This window comes from Capra hircus, chromosome 25 (genome assembly GCF_001704415.2).
Source record: "Capra hircus breed San Clemente chromosome 25, ASM170441v1, whole genome shotgun sequence".
Classification (NCBI taxonomy): Eukaryota; Metazoa; Chordata; class Mammalia; order Artiodactyla; family Bovidae; genus Capra; species Capra hircus.
The window spans coordinates 1,086,903-1,105,848 of record NC_030832.1 but is presented as its reverse complement, the minus strand read 5'-3'; the positions used below and the strand labels follow the sequence as shown (position 1 = coordinate 1,105,848).

At 62.7% G+C, this 18,946-nt stretch overlaps 2 protein-coding genes across 8 annotated transcripts in view; one reads left to right on the top strand and one right to left on the bottom strand.

The window, feature by feature from the left end:
• The window catches only part of IFT140 (intraflagellar transport 140), a 55,631-nt gene extending 47,579 nt beyond the window's left edge, over window positions 1–8,052 (top strand). For 5 of the 7 annotated variants that reach the window (XM_018040466.1, XM_018040468.1, XM_018040462.1 and 2 more), the window contains 5 exons: window positions 84–290; window positions 471–683; window positions 769–935; window positions 1,886–2,030; window positions 7,341–8,052. In XM_018040466.1, the coding sequence (XP_017895955.1) occupies window positions 84–290; window positions 471–683; window positions 769–935; window positions 1,886–2,030; window positions 7,341–7,547 (939 nt within the window). In that variant the 3' untranslated portion in view covers window positions 7,548–8,052. The remainder of the gene's footprint in view (window positions 1–83; window positions 291–470; window positions 684–768; window positions 936–1,885; window positions 2,031–7,340) is intronic. The other 2 variants (XR_001917256.1, XM_018040467.1) reach the window with 2 other exon arrangements.
• Window positions 8,363–18,724, bottom strand: TELO2 (telomere maintenance 2). Its single transcript, XM_018040469.1, has 21 exons — window positions 18,313–18,724; window positions 17,298–17,633; window positions 16,517–16,794; window positions 15,013–15,081; window positions 14,716–14,863; window positions 13,835–13,937; window positions 13,645–13,713; window positions 13,371–13,512; window positions 13,146–13,282; window positions 12,454–12,533; window positions 12,159–12,260; window positions 11,897–11,985; window positions 11,718–11,809; window positions 11,515–11,631; window positions 11,336–11,407; window positions 10,438–10,602; window positions 10,047–10,138; window positions 9,512–9,611; window positions 9,301–9,365; window positions 9,047–9,162; window positions 8,363–8,513 (listed from the first exon to the last, which is right to left on the bottom strand). Exons 2-21 carry the CDS (start codon window positions 17,630–17,632, stop codon window positions 8,407–8,409), a joined length of 2,478 nt encoding a protein of 825 aa, XP_017895958.1. The 5' UTR covers window position 17,633; window positions 18,313–18,724; the 3' UTR covers window positions 8,363–8,406.

The window sequence follows — 18,946 nt, the reverse complement described above, 5'->3', positions numbered from 1 at the left end:
GGGAGGGGGTGGGGTTGGGGAAGCCCCCCTCCTGCCCGCCCACCTGACGCTGACCGCCCCTCCTCGGTGTCTGTGGCCCCCAGTATCAGGAAGCCCTGCAGCTGTGCCTGGAGCAGAACCTGACCATCACCGAGGAGATGGCCGAGAAGATGACGGTGCCCAAGGACTGCAAGGAGCTGTCCGAGGAGGCCCGGCGGGCGCTGCTGGAGCAGATCGCCAGCTGCTGCATGCGCCAGGGCAGCTACCACCTGGCCACCAAGAAGTACACGCAGGCGGGGGACAGGCTGAAGGTGGGTGTGGCCAGTGCCCGCTCACGTTCCGCGGGGCGAGTTTCCCGAGCCGGGCCCCTGGGGCGCCCGCGAGGCCCTTGCAGCCCGGAGCTCCCTCGTCCTGAAGCCGCGCCTGTCACATCGGGCGGGCGCTCCGTCCATGTGCCCAGAAGGGCCCAGCCCGGCTCTTTGTCTGTCCAGGCCATGAGGGCACTGCTCAAGTCCGGGGACACGGAGAAGATCGTGTTCTTCGCAGGCGTCTCGCGGCAGAAGGAGATCTACGTCATGGCGGCTAACTACCTGCAGTCCCTGGACTGGCAGAAGGACCCCGAGGTCATGAAGACCATCATCAGCTTCTACACCAAGGGCCGTGCACTGGACCTGCTGGCCGGCTTCTATGACGCCTGCGCCCAGGTGCCACCCCACTCCCCAGCCCGGGCCTGGGGGGGGCCGGGGCGGGGCTCTGGTCTGGTGCCGGTCCTGATGCTGCGTCCTGCAGGTGGAGGTCGACGAGTACCAGAACTACGACAAGGCGCACGGGGCGCTGACTGAGGCCTACAAGTGCCTGTCCAAGGCCAAGGCCAGGAGCCCGCTGGACCAGGAGGCCAGGCTGGCACAGCTGCAGAGCAGGATGACGCTGGTGAAGCGCTTCATGCAGGCACGCAGGTGCGGCTGCGGGGCTCACGACACCCGCAGGGCGCCCTCTCCCTGGGAGCTCGCTACACAGTGGGCGCGGCGTGGGCAGGCGCACTCTGCAGCCCCAGGCATGGCATCAGGGCCCTTCTGGTTCCCCCAGAACTGGGCTGGTTCTGGGAAGGTTGCTCCAGAGACAGCCCAAGACTCTGAGGGAGGCAGGTGTGCTTGGGGAGGCTGTAACCTGCAGGGAGCCTGCGGCCCGCCTGGGTGCCCGGGGGCTCTAGCCCCTGGTTCCAACGCAGGCCCAGGGTGGAGGCCCGCTGTTTCCAGACCTGGACGTGTCCAGGACCCCAGTTCTTATTTACTGGCCGCTCCTGCAGCACTTGGGAGACCCTCATGTGGGCCACTTTCCTTACCTGAGAGCAGGCTCTCCGAAGAGGAGCCCCAGGCTGTTCTGAAGCTGTTTACAGAGCCGGGCTCCTTGGAGGGTGCTCCCGGCTCCATGTGCAGATTCAGGAACCTCAGGGTGGCAGGAGGGAGTGGGCACAGCCCTGGGCAGCACCCGGACAGACTGGAGGGCGGGCCTGCCGGGTTCATGGGGCCTCCTGGTGCCCCTCACCCACACTCACCGGGAACCGCCAAGCCCCTGGCGCCACTGTGCTGGCCTTTCCCCGGGGGGCCCTGCGCGACCTCCTCCCAGGTCAGTGCGCTCTCTCCAGGCCCTTGCCCTCCGGCCCAGGCCCCCCACCCTGAGCAGGGCCGGGCGTGGACAGGCCAGTGCCCTCCAGAGTCCAGTGAGGCCCTGTGAGTGACCAGCACGTTTTGTTAAATCAGTGAGTTTATGACGTGACTTACTAACGAATTAATGAACCTCATGGGATTACCTTCACAAAAGCTGTGCCCTCCAGGCCGAGGGCCTGCCCTGACCCCTGACACGCAGCCCCACGCGGGGCTGGGGCTCAGGCTGTCCCTCCTCCCAGCAGGACCTACGTGGAGGACCCCAAGGAGTCGATCCGGCAGTGCCAGCTGCTCCTGGAGGAGCCGCACCTGGACAGCAGCATTCGCGTGGGGGACGTCTACGGCTTCCTGGTGGAGCGCCACGTGCACTCGGGGGACCTGCAGACGGTGAGGCCCGGGTGGGGGCCCTGCCTGCAGGGCGAGGTGGGGCTTGGCTTCCCTGCGGCTCCACGTCAGTTTTGATTTTTCAGTCTTTCAAGAAAATATTTATTTGGCTGTGCTGGGTCTTGGTTGTGCTTAGCTGAGGCATACTGGATTTGGTTCCCTGACCAGGGGTCGCACCCGGGCCCCCGACATTGGGAGCGTGGAGTCAGTGGCTGGACCACTAGGAAAGTCCCTCCCTTTCCTACCTTTCTTATTTTGAAATACTTCAAAACTGGGAAGTTTCAAGAATAGTAGCACCCCAGTTACCCTTTACCAGACTGATGACTTGTAAAATATTTTGTCATATTTATTTCTTCATTCTTTATGTTTTAAGATTTATACTTTACACATAAAATGCGTATTTTCTGAGCCATTCAAGAGGCAGAGTCCTTTCCTGCCCCCCACCCCTCAGTCTGCTCGCACTTGGGGCGCCCAGCTCCTGGAGCTCCCAAGGAAGTTTGTATAGTAAGATGGACGTCAGGTCCGTAGGTGCCAGATGGAGCGAGTAGATGGACTTCTGGCCTCAGAGCGCTCTTTCTGGAAGGCTCTTGATCATTCAGTTTAATAGAACAGTTCTCAAGCATTTTGATCTAAGGACCCCTTTACACTGGGGAAGTTACTGACAGCTTGAAGAGCTTTTGTTTATGTGGGTTATGTCTACCAATACTTACCATATTAGAAAATAATAAATTTGTAAAATACTTGTTAATTTACTTAATCATAAAAAACCCACAATATGGTAACATGGATGACATTTTCATTTAAAATAACATTTTAAATAGCATTTTCCAAAACAAAGACCTTTAGTGAGAAAACTAGCTTTGTTGTACATTTTTGCAAGTCTCTTTAATGTCTGATTTCTGCATTCTATGTGGCAAAACAGGTTGTTTGAACTGAAATATGAGACCTGTGATGAAGACCCAGCTCACACCAGCGTGCAGGCGAGAAGGGGCGGGCCTTCCCGCACCCTGCCGGGTGTCCGTGGGTCTGTCTCTTCGCCACACTCTGCAGGTGGAGACCAGGCCCTGCTTTTCGTACTTGTTACCTTAGAACCGATTGGTCTGGGTTTACCACACAGTCCTCCGCTCCCGGCTTAAGTCCCGGTATTTCTGTTGGTCGAGTCTTCTCTCTTTATTGTGGTTCTTATTTTCTTGCTGCTTTGCAGGCCTGGTGATTATTTATTGGAGTCTAGACACTGTAATGGAGAAGGCAATGGCGCCCCACTCCAGTACTCTTGCCTGGCAAGTCCCATGGACAGAGGAGCCTGGTGGGCTGCAGCTACAGTAAACACATGATTTTATCACATCACAGTGGTCATTTGGAAAATACTGGTTCACTGGGTTGTGCAAATGTGAACACAGTTCATTACACATCGGAGAAATCCCGCTGGCCGACGTCACAGGGACCTCATCTGGAAAGTCCCAGTGCAGGACCGCTCACCACGGCCTCGATGTAGGCGGGCGCACAGCATGTCTCACTGTGGTGGTCACGCCCCGTCTGCAGGCTCCGCTCCCCCACAAGCACCCACAAGGGGTCTGTCCTCTTATTGGTGAGCATGGCCTGGACAAGTCCCCGTGGGACCTGTGCGCTGCTGTGTCCTCTCCATCTGTGGGGCTCCTTGCACCCCCCATCTGGACCTGTTTTGTGTGGGGGGGGGCCATGGCTCAGCCGATGGCTTTTTCAGAATTTTTCCTGTTTGCACTGGCGCAGCTGCTTTGCTGTTGCTGCAGGTTGACTGAGACCAGGTTGACAGCCCTGCTGTCGCTCCGTCTGCACGTGTGCCCCCAGTGGGTCTGGACCGCCTCTCCTCCCTCCGTCTCGCGTCTCTTCTCTCTCTTTGGAGCGTAGCCGCTCACACTGCTGCGCGGTGCCTGCTGTGCAGCGAAGCACACCAGCCATGCAGACACTCGCGTCCCCCACAGCACACCGCGCGTTCCCGGCCTCCTTACCGTGCGGCTCTCTCCTCTGCCTTCCCGTGTACAAGACGGGTTTACCACACAGTCCTCCGCTCCCGGCTTAAGTCCCGGTGTTTCTGTTGGTCGAGTCTTCTCTCTTTATTGTGGTTCATATTTTCCTGCTGCTTTGCAGGCCTGGTGATTATTTATTGGATTCTAGACACTGTAATGGAGAAGGCAATGGCACCCCACTCCAATACTCTTGCCTGGCAAGTCCCGTGGACAGAGGAGCCTGGTGGGCTGCAGTCCATGGGGTTGTTAGGAGTCAGACACGACTGAGAGACTTTACCTTCACTTTTCACTTTCATGCATTGGAGAAGGAAATGGCAACCCACTCCAGTGTTCTTGCCTGGAGAATCCCAGGGACGGGGGAGCCTGGTGGGCTGCTGTCTCTGGGGTTGCACAGAGTCGGAACACGACTGAAGCGACTTAGCAGCAGCAGCAGACACTGTAAATGTTTCAGGTTGTCAAGTGATGATGTGTTTGTCTGTGTGTGTGTGTGTCTGTGTCCCTGTGTGTGAATGTCCATGTATTTTTTTTTTTTACATTATTTATTTATCTTTGGTTGTGCTGGGTCTTCGCTACTGCGCCCAGGCTTTCTGTAGCTGCAGCGAACAGGAGCTACTCCCTGCTAAGGTGCACAGGCTTCTCGTTGCGGAGCGTGGGCGCTAGGACACGCGGGCCTCAGGGGTTGTGGAGCGTGGGCGCTAGAGCACAGGCTCCGTAGTTGTGGTGCACGGGCTTCGTTGCTCTGTGGCGGGTGAGATCTTCCCAGACCAGGGATTGAACCCGTTCACCTTGCACTGGCAGGTGTGTTCTCTCCACCGAGCCACCACGGAAGCTGTGCGTGTGTGTTTAGACATCATTGAGCTTTCTTCTGAGATGAGAGTAAGTTACTTGGAAACAGTTGGATCCTTGTGAAACTGTATTTGGGAAAGCTGTAATTATTTTTCTTCCAAATATTTTTTTCTGCCGTATTCTTTCCGGCTCATCTACACCGCGTATAGTGTCAGGGTCCAGCAGAGGCCAGGACCTGGGCTCCAGGGCTCCCCCATTCCTCGCGTGCCGGCTGCCATGTGGACGCAGTTCTGGTTCCGGTTCTGGCTCTCTCAACCACAGGGTGTGCCTCCCCAAGGCAGTGGTTACAAGCAGAACTCACCCGAGCGTGGGCCCCAGCGCACCTGCCTTGGTTGTTCTCTGGAGCCAGTGCGTTTGTGCAGTCTGTCCTTGCTGGTGGGAGGCTGACCTAAAGCAGGCTCAGCGGAAGCCTCTATCCTCATCCTTTGGGTCTCCATCCTCTCGTGCAGACAGCAGAGCTCTGCCCGCCACGTTTTCCCGTCATGTCCCCAAGGGCTGCACACAGACCTTGCCTTGGCCCAGAGCGCTGCCCAGCCTAGCCCCCACAGGCAGTGACCCGAGGCCCCTTCCTTTCCCAAGCACTCACAAGCCCCGCATCGACCAGTCGTTCCAGAAGTGTCGCCAGCAGGCCGTGCTGGCCTCGTAGGGCACGGCTGGCCCCAATTCCCAGGGAAGCTGAGTGTCCGCCCGCGGCCTGGGGGTCTGCACCGCGAGCTCAGACTTCCTGGCTGGCTCGCCCATGTCCTCTCAGCCCCTCCACTTCGAGCTCCAACCCTAACCCTTCTGTTGTTATGGAGACAGCTCTGAAGTGAACCAGTGTCCCCCTTTTAGAACACAAGCTGGACGGCAGAGATGCTTAGACCTCTGAATCCTCAGTATCAGATCACATTGCAAGCGTTTCACCAAGTTCTTTGTGGTCTCAAGCTCTGAAGCCTGTGGGATTTCAGTTTTTAAGCTCTTTTATTTATTTATTTGGCTGCACCAGGTGCTTGTTGCAGCGCATGGGATCTTCTGTGTCCAACTGGGGATGGAGCCCTGGCCCCTGGTGGGCAGCATCTCAGCCACTGGTCCACTGGGAGGTCCCCTGGGGGATACAGTAGCTCCAAATTTAAAAAAAACCCTGTAAATAGAGATAAGACAGGCCTGCGTGTCTCCTTCTGGGAGGGGGACAGAGAAACCCTCCCTGCAGCTCGGGGGCGGGGGGTTCTCCCCCAGACGCCCTTCCCCCATCACAGCCCCGCCCAGACCCTCAGCCCTCCCAGAGATGCTGCTGCCTTGCCCCTGTGTGCCACCAAGTCCCCCCGCCCCCTTGAGTCCTTTCCTGCTTCCCACCCTCCCATCCACGTAGCAGCTCCCCAGCCTGACCCCGGCAGCTGCCCAACCACCTCTGCCCTCGTGGGGCCAGGCCTCTCACTGCAGTGCCCCCCAGCCTGGCCCGGGCCTCCTGTCCTCTGTCCTGTGCGCCCAGCACAGCTCCTGGCCCACAGCCAGCACTCGGCAGACACGAGGGCCAGCCCTGGTGCCCAACGCCGCCTCCCCATCGTTGGGAAGTCTGGGCACCTGTACGCTGCACCTCTCGTCCCCCCAAATAGCCCAGCTTATCTCACAATCTTTCCTCCCAATTACATCCGAGATGACTGCTCTAGAATTGTATCATCTGTAAGAAATGCTCAGATGTGACCATCATTTCCTCATAAAGTCAGAGTTCCTGGAAACTTTGTTCACATCCTGAATTGATTCTTACTGAACCCACACAAGCCACGTGAGGCTCCTCATGCTCGCGTGTGACCCTCCCCACGGGGGCGCAGGTGGAGTGGATATAAGCACGTTCATCCTGCCTCAGACACTTCCCCCCGAGCTCCTCGGTGGCCCCCATGCCCCCCCAGATTCCCACTTGGCAGAACCAGAAGAGGCCCCATAGGAAGCACCAGCCCCTGGCCAAGGACTACACACACACACACGAGACTCATTAATCACAGGGCGGGCTGACTGCACCGGACTGGACGCCTGGTCAAAATACACGACAAACCTTTTAAATTTATTTGGCTACACCAGCACGCAGGACCCTCATTGCATCATGTGGAACCTTTCACCGTGGCTCACACACCCTCGTTGCAGCTTACGGCTCCGTAGTTGTGGCACAAGAGCAAGACAAACCATGTGTGTGTAAACTGTGCTGCCCACCACCCCAATGAAGTGTGTGAACCCTTTGCCAGGGTCCCCCTGTGGGCATCCAGGGTGGCCCACCCTCCAGGGCCATGGCCCCAGACAGACGATCCTGCTGTCAGGCTGCCCGCAGGACTCCTCCCAGGGAAGGTCACAGCACTGGCCCCAGAGCCCCGGCCACCGCCACACTTGGGAAGGTCATGAGGTCACCGGAGCCCCATCCTCCACTGCCCACTCTGATCACGGCTGGGCTGTTGTTCTGTGCACTGACGTCTTGGCTGCCCTGTGTCCCCAGGCCTACAGGTACCTGGAGGAGATGCGGCGGCGGCTGCCCTCCACCAACGTGTCCTACTACGTGAGCCAGCACATCGTGGACGCCGTGCACCAGGGCCTGGGGCTCCCTCTGACATGCGCGGCGCCCAAGCGCACGCGGCACAACAGCGTGGAGGAGCACAAGGAGGCGGACGAGGAGGTGGCCGAGGAGGTGGAGAGTGGGCCCTGAGCTGCGGCCGGGCCCTGGGACCTGCCCAGGACGTGCCCACCGCAGCCAGAGGGGAGCCCGACTTCCCTGTCGAGCTCAGTGCCCGAGTCCATACGTAGAGCTGCAGGGAGACATGCTGGCCTGTCTGGCAGGGGTGGCAGCGTGTCTCTAAGCCACCCCTCCGAGTCCCTGGCCCCTGCCGAGGTTTGTTTTAGCTCTTTTGCAGTAAAGGGAGGTTTATTTTCCCCATGACGTTCCCCCAAGTACAGGGTGTGAAGCCTAAGAAACAGAGGGGTCTCCCGGCATCCACATGGGTTGCCTGGCAGCACGTCTCCGGTTCCTGCAGCACAGACCGTCCTGACCATAGGGTGACGGCAGCTGGCACTGGCTGAGGCCAGAGGCTCTGTCCCTCCAGGCCGCGTCCCTTTCATCACCAGCTCCTACTGTCAGGGGCTGCCTCACCCTCTCCCACCCTCAGCTCCACATCTATTTGCTGAAATCCTCCAAATAAAGCCTATTTTCTGAAGGGCTCATGTCCCCTTCCTGGCCCCATTTTCGCGGCTCCTTGTCTGGGCACCAGGGTCCCTGCCGGAGAGAGAACCATCTGCCCCTCTCTCGTGCTTCCTTCTGGGGTTCTCAGTGCCCCGGTCTGCAGCCTGCACAGGGGCCAGCCTGAGCCGTGGCTCCCCACTCTTGCCCAGCAGCCATCCCAGAGCCCGAGTCCCAGAGCCGCAGCGGCTGCCTCCCAGTGCCAGGCTGTGGGGTCGGCGCCCGAGGCCCTAGTAGACATCTGGGCCGAGCTGCAGGCACTCCAGCCTGCAACAGGCGCCCTGCTCATCCAGCGACGTGCCTCCCGGGCTCAAGGGTCAGGGGTCGGGGCCTAAGGAGACGAGAGCGGGAGGAGCCTGTCGCGGAGCTTCTCCAGCAACAGCAGCGCCTTCACCGCCAGCAGCCGGCAGTCCTCATCCGCATCCTGCTCCGCCACATCTGTGAAGACGGAAAGGAACGCACCGCAGCGTCAGGGTGCTTGGCTCAGCCTGTGCGTCACCTGCTGGAAGCTGCCCAGACACGGGGCACCCCAGCCCAGGAGGTGCCTCAGCCACTGTGCAAGGACGGTGGAAAACCAGCAGAGACCCGACAAGCTGGCTGCAGGGGCTGGTGGCCTCATGGAGGCAGGTGGGCAGAGAAAGGCCGTCATCAGAACCCCCCAAGCCACAAGCCCCACGGGTGCACATGGGCACAGTGTGCTGAGGGCCATGGCTCGAGTGCCCACAGGCAGAGATCACGCTGACCACGGGAATTTTTAAAAAGAACGTATGACCCGGGGGCAGGGGGCAGGACACCAGTAACCTCACAGAGGGCAAACCCGTCCAGCCTGGATACAGGCACTGCCCCAGCGTTCCCCGCAGGGTGCCCTGAAGTGACCAATGGCACTGTGTCCCCGCCGCCCACAAGCTGACGGCCCCTGGGCTGTGTCCGCCCCCTCAGCTTCACCACCTCGGCCCTGGCCCTGCGCCCACCTGCCAGCCAGGACCGGGCCTCCAGAAGCTCGTCTGGTAGGTCTGCCAGCAGCCGCTCAGCTGGCACACTGAGAAGGACGGAGGAGACGGCGGACAGCAGGCCCTGGCGCACATAGCTGCCAAGAAGACAGAGGCTGGGCTGGAGGAGCCGCCGCGCAGTGCTGTCCACCCCGGCCTGGCCCGCCTGCCGCTGTCCATGTCCCACAGGATCCGAGACTCCCCACCCGACTGCCCTCAGCCCTACGGCCACTCACGCATCCCCGTGGAAACGAAGAGCCCACACGAACTCCAGCAGGGCCTTGCCCATGGGCACAGCCACCTGCAACAGGCACACCAGTGGGCAGGGGTCCAGTTGGCAGTGGCCCCCACTGCAGGGCCCATAAGGCCCAGCACACCTGCCCCAAGGCAAGGCCAGCGGGGCCAGGAGGCTGGGGTGGGCTCCCCAGGGGCGTTTCAGGTGCTCACCGCCGTGTTCACAGCCAGATACATCAGGGCCCCTAAGGTGTGGGCCAGTCTCCCGAGGACCAGCTGGTCATCTCCCAAAAGGTCAAAGGTCACCACAGGCCTACAACACAGAACCCAGCAATGGTGCCAGCCAGGCGCTCAGGGTTGGCTCCCCGACCTCCTGGGCCACGGAGGGACCCCAGGCCTTGACGTCCCTCCTCACCTCCTCACCCACGTGCTGCCCAGAGCCGTTGACAGGGAGGCAGTGGACAGACGCCCTGTCACTCTGCAAGGCCGCCTGGTCAAGCCTGGCCTGGGGCAGGAAGCCAGGATGAGGAGGCACGTGGGGGCGGCTGTGTTGAGACACCAGGGAGGCTCTGGCCCAGCCCCGCCGTGAGCCCAGCGTCTGTGACAGATGCTCTGACGCCCTATCATCACTTACGCTACGAACAACCACAGCCAAGGTCCTGACCCCACTGAGCCCACCTCAGCCCCCATCCTGGGAGTGTTCAAGGCTCCTGTTCCCCAAACCATGGGCTCCAGAAAATGCCCTCACCTGTCAAAACGCTGAAGGAGAGGGAAGAAGAAGTATCCAGCCACCACGTTGAATTCATTGGGGCCAGCAGCTGCTGCCCGCCCCGTGGAGCCCTGCTAAACACACGTGCACTCAAGGCCCTGTGGACCCACGGGGACCCTCGGTGGGGCTGGGCACCCCCCACCCTGGTAAGGACCAGAACATCTCCAGACAAGGCCCCATGTTGCACCCAGCAGCCGACCGCTGCTGCTGAGCCTTGGGGCTGTTCTCCCAGCCTTACAGCCCCTTCAGCCGATGCCCTGCGGCCTGCATCCACCACCGAAACCCTCCCTCCCCTTCCCGGGGCATGAGTGGGCACTGCGCCCGCGGGGCAGAGGTCCCACCCAGGAGGCCACGCCAGGGCCCAGCTGACCTTGCAGAACCGCCGGGTTTTGCGTCTGACACGCTCTTCCACCACCGCCTGCCAGGCCGGGACCGTGGCCCCACTGGGCTGGGAGCCGGGCCCCAGGGGGCCCCGTTGGGAGGCCCTCCCGAGGCGCCCAGGCCGGGACAGCTCCTGGGCGGCCAGGGCCAGGACCTAGAGGAGAGGAGACCAGGGCAGCCGCTGCCCCACTGGGGAAGGACGATGGTTTCCAAATTCAAGGTGGGGTGGGACCGCGGAGGGCCCAGCGGTCCCCGCGGGGAGGTGCTGGCAGCCCTGCGGCAACTCTGGTCCCACAGGCACACTTCGCTTTGTTGGGGGCAGGTAGGCGCTCCCTGCTGAGGAGCCCGTGCCCCGGTCACTTCTCCCAAAGCCCACCCAGTCCCACCACCCCCGTCTCACGGGCAAAGGGAAAGCGCCACAGTCCCCGGCACCCCCAGAGCCTCCCCGTCCTCGCAGACAGAGCCCTGCCCCGGGGAACGGACTCCCTGCCCCTCCTGCCCGTCCATTTTCTAAGTCAGGTCATTTGCTGTTTGTCCTTTGGTATCTGGCTTACTTCACTGAGCATCATGTCAGAATTTTCTTCCTGTTTAAGGCCAAGTCGTGCTCCACTGTGTGAACATACCCCATTTTGCTTATCATAAAAGTGAATTTACGACACGTGCATCACAACTCAGTGAAGCCGTCGTTTAACACAAAGGACGCAGCCCCCAAGGCCGTGCCCTGTCAAGAAAGCGCCAGACAGGCGCTGGCCCCAGCCTCTCACGCCAGCGGCAAGGGGCTGGGGAGGCCTCTGGTCCCTCCACGAACATTCTGGCAAACACCTGCCCCGTCCGCCTCCACGCCTGCCAGCGCTGCTCTGACGGGGGGGCAAGGCCTGGGCACTTACGTCCAGAATGTCCATGCGCTGCCGGAGGCTGTAGTTGAGGGCGTAGAACTGTGCGGCCAGGTACTCCGCCACCTAGGCCAGGCGGGCGAGAGGCGGCTGAGGGCCACGACCCCAGAGGGGGACCCTGCGCAGCCCCCACCAAGGGCACGACCCAGGCTCCACACAATGTGGGAACTCACCCGCGCCGCATCCGTGACTGTGACGGCCACCAGCGCCCTCTGGCGCAGCCCCTCAAACCCCGCCACGGCTGTCTTCTCCTCCAGGTGCAGCAGCACCTTGGCCAGCTCCAGGCTCACCTGCCCACGGAGTCAAGGGTCAAGGTGCACTCCCGAAGCGGTCCTGCCCCGCCCTCAGGGAGGTCAGGGTGCATCCGCATGCTCACCTCCCGGGTGGCAGCCGGGCTCTTAAGGACCAGCCCTTCCAGGGCCCGCAGGGCCGCCTCCCAGCGCTCCCAGTCCTCAGATGCGGTCAGAGCTGCAGAGAGGCCCCCACGGCCGGGTGAGGCAGGGCAGGTGGGCAGGCTGGGCAGGGGGTGGGGGAGCTGGGACGTAGGGGACGCACCTTCCAGGCAGTCCCGCACATACGCGGGCGTCTTGCTGCTCCTCTGCTCCCCGTCCCCCGACATGTCGTAGGGGACAAGCTCATCATCACTGAGGAAGAGCACAGACACTAGGTCCCACCAGTCCTGGGCACCCAGAGCCTGCAGGCTGATTTCCCCATGGGAGGAGGACTCGAGGGACAGAGGGAGCCAGCGCCGCGGGGTCTACATCCCGAGACGGTCCCGCCACAGCCCTCACGCCCTCCCTCGTGGGGCCGCCCCTACCTGTCCAGCTCGGAGTCAGAGCCCTCCCGCCCAGCCTGGGGGCCGCCACTGTCCACCGTCTCTTGGTCAGGAGACTCCCCACCGACGGGAGCCACAGGCGGGCTTTGGAAACAAAAAAGGAACCCTCAGGGCTGCCCCGCAAGACTCGTCCCAGAACCCGGCCTCCTGGGGAACGCTCGCTCCGCCCCAGCCTGCACCTCAGCTTCTGTCTCTGCCAGGATCGGTCAGGAGTAGCAGGTGGGAAGGAGCCGCCCGCCGGGCCCACCATGCCCAGAGCTCCGAGTGGGACCCTCACCCCGCCTCCAAAGGGCCGTCAGCCACGGGCCGGGGCGCGGCCAAGGCCAGCATCTCTCGGGTCAGATCATCCTCTTCATACTGCAACGCAGATGAGCTGGAGTCAGCGGGTCGGGTGCAGCAGGGGCAGCGCCGTGGGGACCTGCTGAAGCCCCCATCACAGCTCGAGGTCTGCACGGCCGGCCGGCCAGCTGCCCCTCAGGAGCAACTAGGTCTCCCTCTGCAGAGGGTGGCACTGGGGGCTGGAGGGTCTGGGCGTCCCCAGGAACAGGGCAGATGGGGCCCCGTCTCCGAGGACACCCCGGAGGGCCCGGCGGATGGAGGGGCCTGAGAGTCCTGTCCCGAGAGTCCCCTGGGGGCTCGTGCTTCTGCATCAGCGTGGGGGCTGTGCCTCCACCCCTGCCAGCTGGGCGGGCACCAGGGGACACAGAGGCTCCGCAGCCCGGACGCCAGCGGGCGGGCACCAGGGGACACAGAGGCTCCGCAGCCCGGACGCCAGCGGGCGGGCACCAGGGGACACAGAGGCTCCGCAGCCCGGACGCCAGCGGGCGGGCACCAGGGGACACAGAGGCTCCGCAGCCCGGACGCCAGCGGGCGGGCACCAGGGGACACAGAGGCTCCGCAGCCCGGACGCCAGCGGGCGGGCAGGGACCAGGGCGGGAGTGACAGCGGCTCTGGGGGGCCCTCGGTCACCTGGAACTTCAGGGGAGGCCCCTCGGGGTGCAGCCGGGCGCTGGCCACCTCGGCCACAATCATGCCCAGGCGGCGCACGGGCGGCAGGCTGTTGTCCAGGCGGCTCTTCACTCCCTCCATCAGGCTGGCCAGCAACTCTGGAAGCACCAAGCCACATGGGTGGAGCTGGGGGCGGGTGGGGGGTGCCGGGGTGGGGGACAGGGTGCCCCGCCGCTCACCGCTCACCGTCCCGGCTGGCCTGGAGCTCCGCCTCCCCTAGGTGCGCCAGGCAGATGAGTAAGGCCTTGCTGACGTAGCGCTGCTGCTCCAGGGGTGCGTGGCGGATGGCACTGCTGCTGCCCCACGTCTCCAGGAGCTCCTTCAGCGCCTGGCGGGCAGCGGGTCCAGCCTGTCAGACGCCCCACCCCCTCCTCACAGTCCCCGCCAGTCCGCAGGAGGCTCCGGCCAGGGCCCTCCACCCCGGCAGGAACACTCTCCCTGGGGGTCAGGGGTCCCTTACCTGCACGAGGAGCGGGCGCCGCTGGCTGTCCATGGCCAGGTACCCCAGGAGGCTCTGCAGCATGGGCGTCTGCAACACAGCCGGGCTCCCATCACTGTCTGCAGACAGACACCACCCATCCGGCCAGGAAGCCCGGGCGCAGGAGGGTCCAGGGAGCTGAGCATAGTTCCCGCCCCGCCGGCACCCTCACCGAGCAGCTGTACTGTAGGAACAGCAGCTTCCGCGTCATCACAAACTGGGCCTTCTTGCTCTTTGTCACCAGGTTCCCCAGCAGCCGCGAGAGGACCTCCGGCCTGTGAGGTGTGGCGAGGTGAGAGGGAAAAGCAGGACTCTGAATTCCCCGGATCTGCGCTGACCACTGGGAGTCTGGGGAGGCACCCCAGCCTCGAGTCGGTGCTGACCCTCCCTCCTCCCAGTAACTGTGGAAACTGAGGAGCCCAGCACCAGACACAGAGGACATTCCTCCCCGCCCCAGTGGGTCCAGGTGAAATGCTCCATCCAGGCAGGGCAGCCAGCTTTCTCTGGGCAGGGCCAGGCACACGGCCCACTGGGCTCTGTAGATGCCACAGCCGGGAGCAGCCATGGCAGGTAGGCCCACGACTGAGCGTGGCTGTGTGCCGATAAAACTTCATTCGTAAAATCACAGGTGAGCCGCAAAGGCTGTAGTTTGCAGACCCTGATCTAGACTAAGAGACCCCTGCTTCCTTCACGTGAGAGACCAGCACTCTCTCCCGTGGCTTCCGTGAGAGCCCCGAGCATGGCCACCAGGCAGGATGGAGCCATGGGCCCAGCACCCTCCTGTAGGACTTCAGTTTTCTGAGCACAGGGACCTTCCCGTGCAGAGAAGACAGAAGTGCGGACAGGGGGGCCTGACTCGGCCACCAGGAGTGAGGAGGGATGGGTGTTTGCAGGACTGAATTCCAAGCAAGGACCAGTCACCAGACGGAGGGGCCCCCACCAGGTGCCATGGCACTGACCAGAGAGACGGGCAGGCGAGGCGCCCTCTGGATCCCTGCCACCCGCCCTCCTGGAAGAGGAGCATTTGCAGTAGGAAGATGCCTCACTTCTTACCCCGGGGAGGCCTCCACGAGCCCCTTCAGCATGGCCTCCATGGCCCGGTCGGGCACACGCTCCACCAGGCGCCAGCAGACCCGCTGCCAGAGGCAGTTGCCCTGGGTGAGCACCATCAGCCGGGGCACCAGCACACCCAGGATCTCCTCTGAGGGGAGGAAAAGGGGGCCCTGAGCCCGGGGGCCACGGGGAGTCCAGCCAAGCCCCACCAAGCCCCACCCAGCAGGGCCAGGCCCAGGCAAGGGCACCACCCCTCCTGGGACACATCACAGACTCTCCCACAGCAGGGACACTCACTCTGTCTCCCGTGGACGCAGGCTTTGCCCAGGACCTGAGACAGAAAGGAGATGGAGCAGTCCAAGCCACCTGGGATGGGAGGAGGAAGCGGTGAGGCCACCTGTGTGCACCCAGCCTCGCAGGGACAGACCTGACTCCTGGCAAGGGGATCCCGCATTGTAAAACCGCCAACGAGTTCAGTCTAACTTCAACCCACCAGCATTGTTTCCCACTCAAAGAGCCACTGAAAATAACATCAAAAAGCATCATGTTCACTTGCTTCACCGTCACGGAGATCCCACAAAGCAGGGACCATGTGGGGCGCTGGGAGAGGCCACAGCTGCCCCATAAGAGCCGCTTGATGGGACCAAGCAGGAAACAGACAGCCCCGCACATGACGGGAACATGGCATCTGCGATCTACAGACGGGCATCTGGGACTCGGGCAGGAGTGAATTCAACCCGGCCACATGGGGGGTGGGGGGGGCGGGGAGGAGGAGACGTGTTCCAGACGAATCAGCCCCAGGGACCCAACACTCAGGTCCATTTCTCTCAACAAACCCGTGAGGACCAGGGGCTGCTGCTCTGAACAGCAGGTCAGCTGTGGACAGAAGTCCGGGATCACAGCTCATGCCAGAGGGAAAGTCAGACAGCAGGACAGGGGCCACTGTAAGTACTTTTGAGGTCGAGCTGGTGGCTGTGATACTAAACAGGGTGAGATGGTGACTGGGAAGTGGCCCAGAAAGGCGGCACCTGAGGCCAGAGCTGCTCCAGAGCTGTGAGTGGGCAAGGCGGAGCTGTAAGAGGGCAGGGCAGAGCTGGGAAGGGGCGGGATGAGCTGCTGGGAGGTCCTGAGCAAGGCTTAAGGTAACAGCATCACTCAGCTGCTCAGTTCAGACAAGATGGGAGGGGTAGGTGAGGGTCTCGGGCCAGGCCTGGGGCAGTGCAGGGGCCGGGCCGCAGGGAAGGAGGGCCTCACTGTGTGGAGGGCCAATGCCCACCCCGACTCGGGCTGCCACGACCCCAGCTTCTACTGGCTCCCAGACCACAGGACCACACAGGTGAGGAAGCCAAGCTCCTGCTGCTCCAGAGAGGGCGGGAGGGACGCCGCACCCACTGCCCTGGGCACAGGACGCTCCCTCAGAGCTGGCCCCCAGCACTGCCCCCACCCGCCAGAGAACCGAGGTCCTCTACCCGCAACGACAGAGACATGGGCACCTCAGCCGGCAACCACCTCAGATGGACCCTCTTCACATCATAGCTCTTTAGTTTCCAGACCTCAGCTGTTCCCTTATTCTGAGTGGGGGGCTGGACACACAGCAAGGACTTCAGGGCCAGTTCCATCTCCAAGGCAAGCCAAGCCAGGCTGAAACTTCACAGGTGGGTTGCTGAGGCCCCAGACGGACCATAACATCTGACCTGCCAACGGCACTGCCCAGAGGTGGCAGAGTCCCTGGAGGCCAGAGAGGGCGGGCACGACGGAGCGGACACCAGGCTGAGGAGGCTGTCAGAAGAGGGGCTCTCACCTCGGAGAGAGTCCACCACCGCCTGCAGCACTCGCAGTACCTCCTCGCCCAGCAGAGGGAAGTAGTTCTGAGGGAAGAAGGCAGCCAGCGTCTCCCGCTGCAGACGGTTGCCCAGGCGATCGGGCAGGCCCACGACCCTGGTGAGAAGGGTCTCCTGGAGCAGGCGGGAGGCCGGCCCCACCTGCTGCCCACACTGCCCCTCCATCACAGCAGCCATCCTGCCTGCACTCAGGAACCTGGCCAGCAGCTGCGCCATCTTCATCAAACGGAAGCTGGGGCTAAACGGAGAGCAGGTGTGAGCAGCCTTGCTTCCTGAGCACCCTCCACACTTTGGGATCCCTGGACACGCCCCCTCCCGTCCCACCGCAAGGAGTCAGGGAAACCAGCATCCCCACAGGGCGCTTGATGCCCAGGGAGGGGTTTTGCTGGGGTGCCTCACGCCAAGTTGGGAGCCACAGAGTGAAGGAAAGGGCTCCCCCTACCCAAGGATGGCCACACCCCACTGCCTGCTTAGACCGCGTAAGCCTGGAGCCACCCTGCAGGCCCGCCTGGCCACCCGGCTGCAACCACTCCTGCAGTCCCCTCGCCCACATGGCAGGACGGAGGGCCTGTCCATTGCAGAGACTGACAAAACCCTCTTTTAGTTCAGTGTTCTGACATGCGCTGCTTTTACTTTCTCACTTCTCAGGATGCCAAATTCTCACGTAATTTGGAGAACCCACTGGCTCGAAATCCTCCAGGTGTTACAAGCAACCCCATAATCAGACCCAGCCTCACTCACCTGGCAGCGCCCTCAATGGACTCCATCAGCACCAGGAAGGCTTGGTCAGCTGGGCCCTCCAGGAAGAAGCTGGCCCACAGCTCCTCCAACTGGCCATCAGGCAGCAGGTCCAGCCAGTCGGGGCTCAGCTTGCCGACCAGACATCTGAGAATGGTGGAAAAGTGGGTCCTGCTAAACTCCTCCTGCTCCTCAGCGGGGGCTTGGGTCTCTGTTTCACCAAGGTACCGCCTTAGGGACCGCAGCGTGGAGATGATGTGGCCCCCGTCCTCAGATGAAGAAAGGATGTGAAGAGCCTCCTGGACTGCCAGGCGGACAGCAGAGGCCACAGGATCCATCCTGGGGTTCACAGGAAAGGTGTGTGAGAAGTCCCAGGGGCCATCATCGTCCACGTGGGACTCAGTCTCAGATAAGGAAGCGTTTTTCACACACTCTCAGGAAGCCCACCCTCAGGCCCCCAGGACCCGGTTCCTCTTCACCCCTGCTGGCACCCAGCAGTATCCTCCCCTCCCTTCAGCAGCTGTGGCTTTCTCCACCATGAGCCATTTCTTGGTCTGGTGGGTGGGGCTTTGAAGTAGAGTACCCACTCCTCGGGAACCCATGTCTGGGGACTCCTTTATAAGTCACAATTGGGGGCTGCTACTCTTTTGCCCCTAGTGCGTGGTGGAAGCAGGATAGCCCCACAACAGGGAAGAATCCACACCCAGATGTCAACGGCGCTGAGGCTGGGAGGCCCACCCGCGGTCCACCTTGCCAAGCCCCCTCCCTGCCCAGAAGCCGTCAGCAGCAGTGCTGATAGTGACAGTAGGGTCGGGCGCCCTTGCAGCACGAGCGCCATGGAGCCGGCACCTGTCTGACGCCAGTGCACCCAGACACTAGATCGGGACCCGAGGAGTGTCTCCCCGAGCCTGGGCCTCCCCGCTCGGCCCGGCCCACGCGGGCTCCCGCTCGCGGAGTGCAGAGCCGCCAGCGACCGCCCGGCTCGGCGCCCGCGCCCCGGCGCGCCCCTTGAGCCCACCTAGTGGCGCAGCGGGCAGGGGCCACGTGGGGCCGGCGGGGTCCTCGGGGAGCCGGGCGGGGCGTCGGGACGCGCGGGGGTCTCGGGGCAGAAGGGGCGTCAAGAAGGACTGGGATCGCTGGGAGGGGTGCACCCTCCGGCCCGCCGAGTTGCGGCCGTGCGCCGCGGCCCCGCTCGCTCCGCCAATGCCAACCGGTCGCCGATTCGCCAAGACCCCCGAGGCCCGCTCAGCGCTCAGTTCGAGGCCCAGCTCACGTGGCCGCACAGCAAGGACTCGTGGGGCCTAAAGAGATGGCGCTGAATATCTGAGCTCGGGGCGCGCGTTCCCGCAGGTTGTCCGTGACGAATCTGCCGCCAACCCGCGAGCCGGAAGAGGCGAGGGACGGGCGGCCGCTTCTGCGCCTGCGCGGGCGCGGGGCGGGGCCGGGGTGTGCCCGAGTGGGCGGGGCTTCTGGTGGGTGGGGCGGTTTTCTCTGGGCTGAGCCGCATGCGGCTCGGAAGGACCCTAGCTGCTTCGCGCCTGCAGGCCTTGACTCTGCCGCCGCGTGCATCTTCCCGGGGTGACCTCCTCCCTCCCTCCCTCCGCCCGAGAGCCCCGTTTCTCTTCTGAGCCCACACGTGCGCGCCCCCACAA

Bases quoted from the DNA above. Each gene is read 5' to 3' on its own strand.
- TELO2 (XM_018040469.1), bottom strand. From the start codon at position 17,632: ATGGATCCTGTGGCCTCTGCTGTCCGCCTGGCAGTCCAGGAGGCTCTT. The intron at 12,261-12,453 runs GTGAGGGTCCCA...TTGTTTCCAAAG, and splicing joins GACGGCCCTTTGGAGGCGGG to CCCGCCTGTGGCTCCCGTCG. The intron at 11,986-12,158 runs GTAGGGGCGGCC...GCTCTTCCTCAG, and splicing joins TCTGACTCCGAGCTGGACAG to TGATGATGAGCTTGTCCCCT.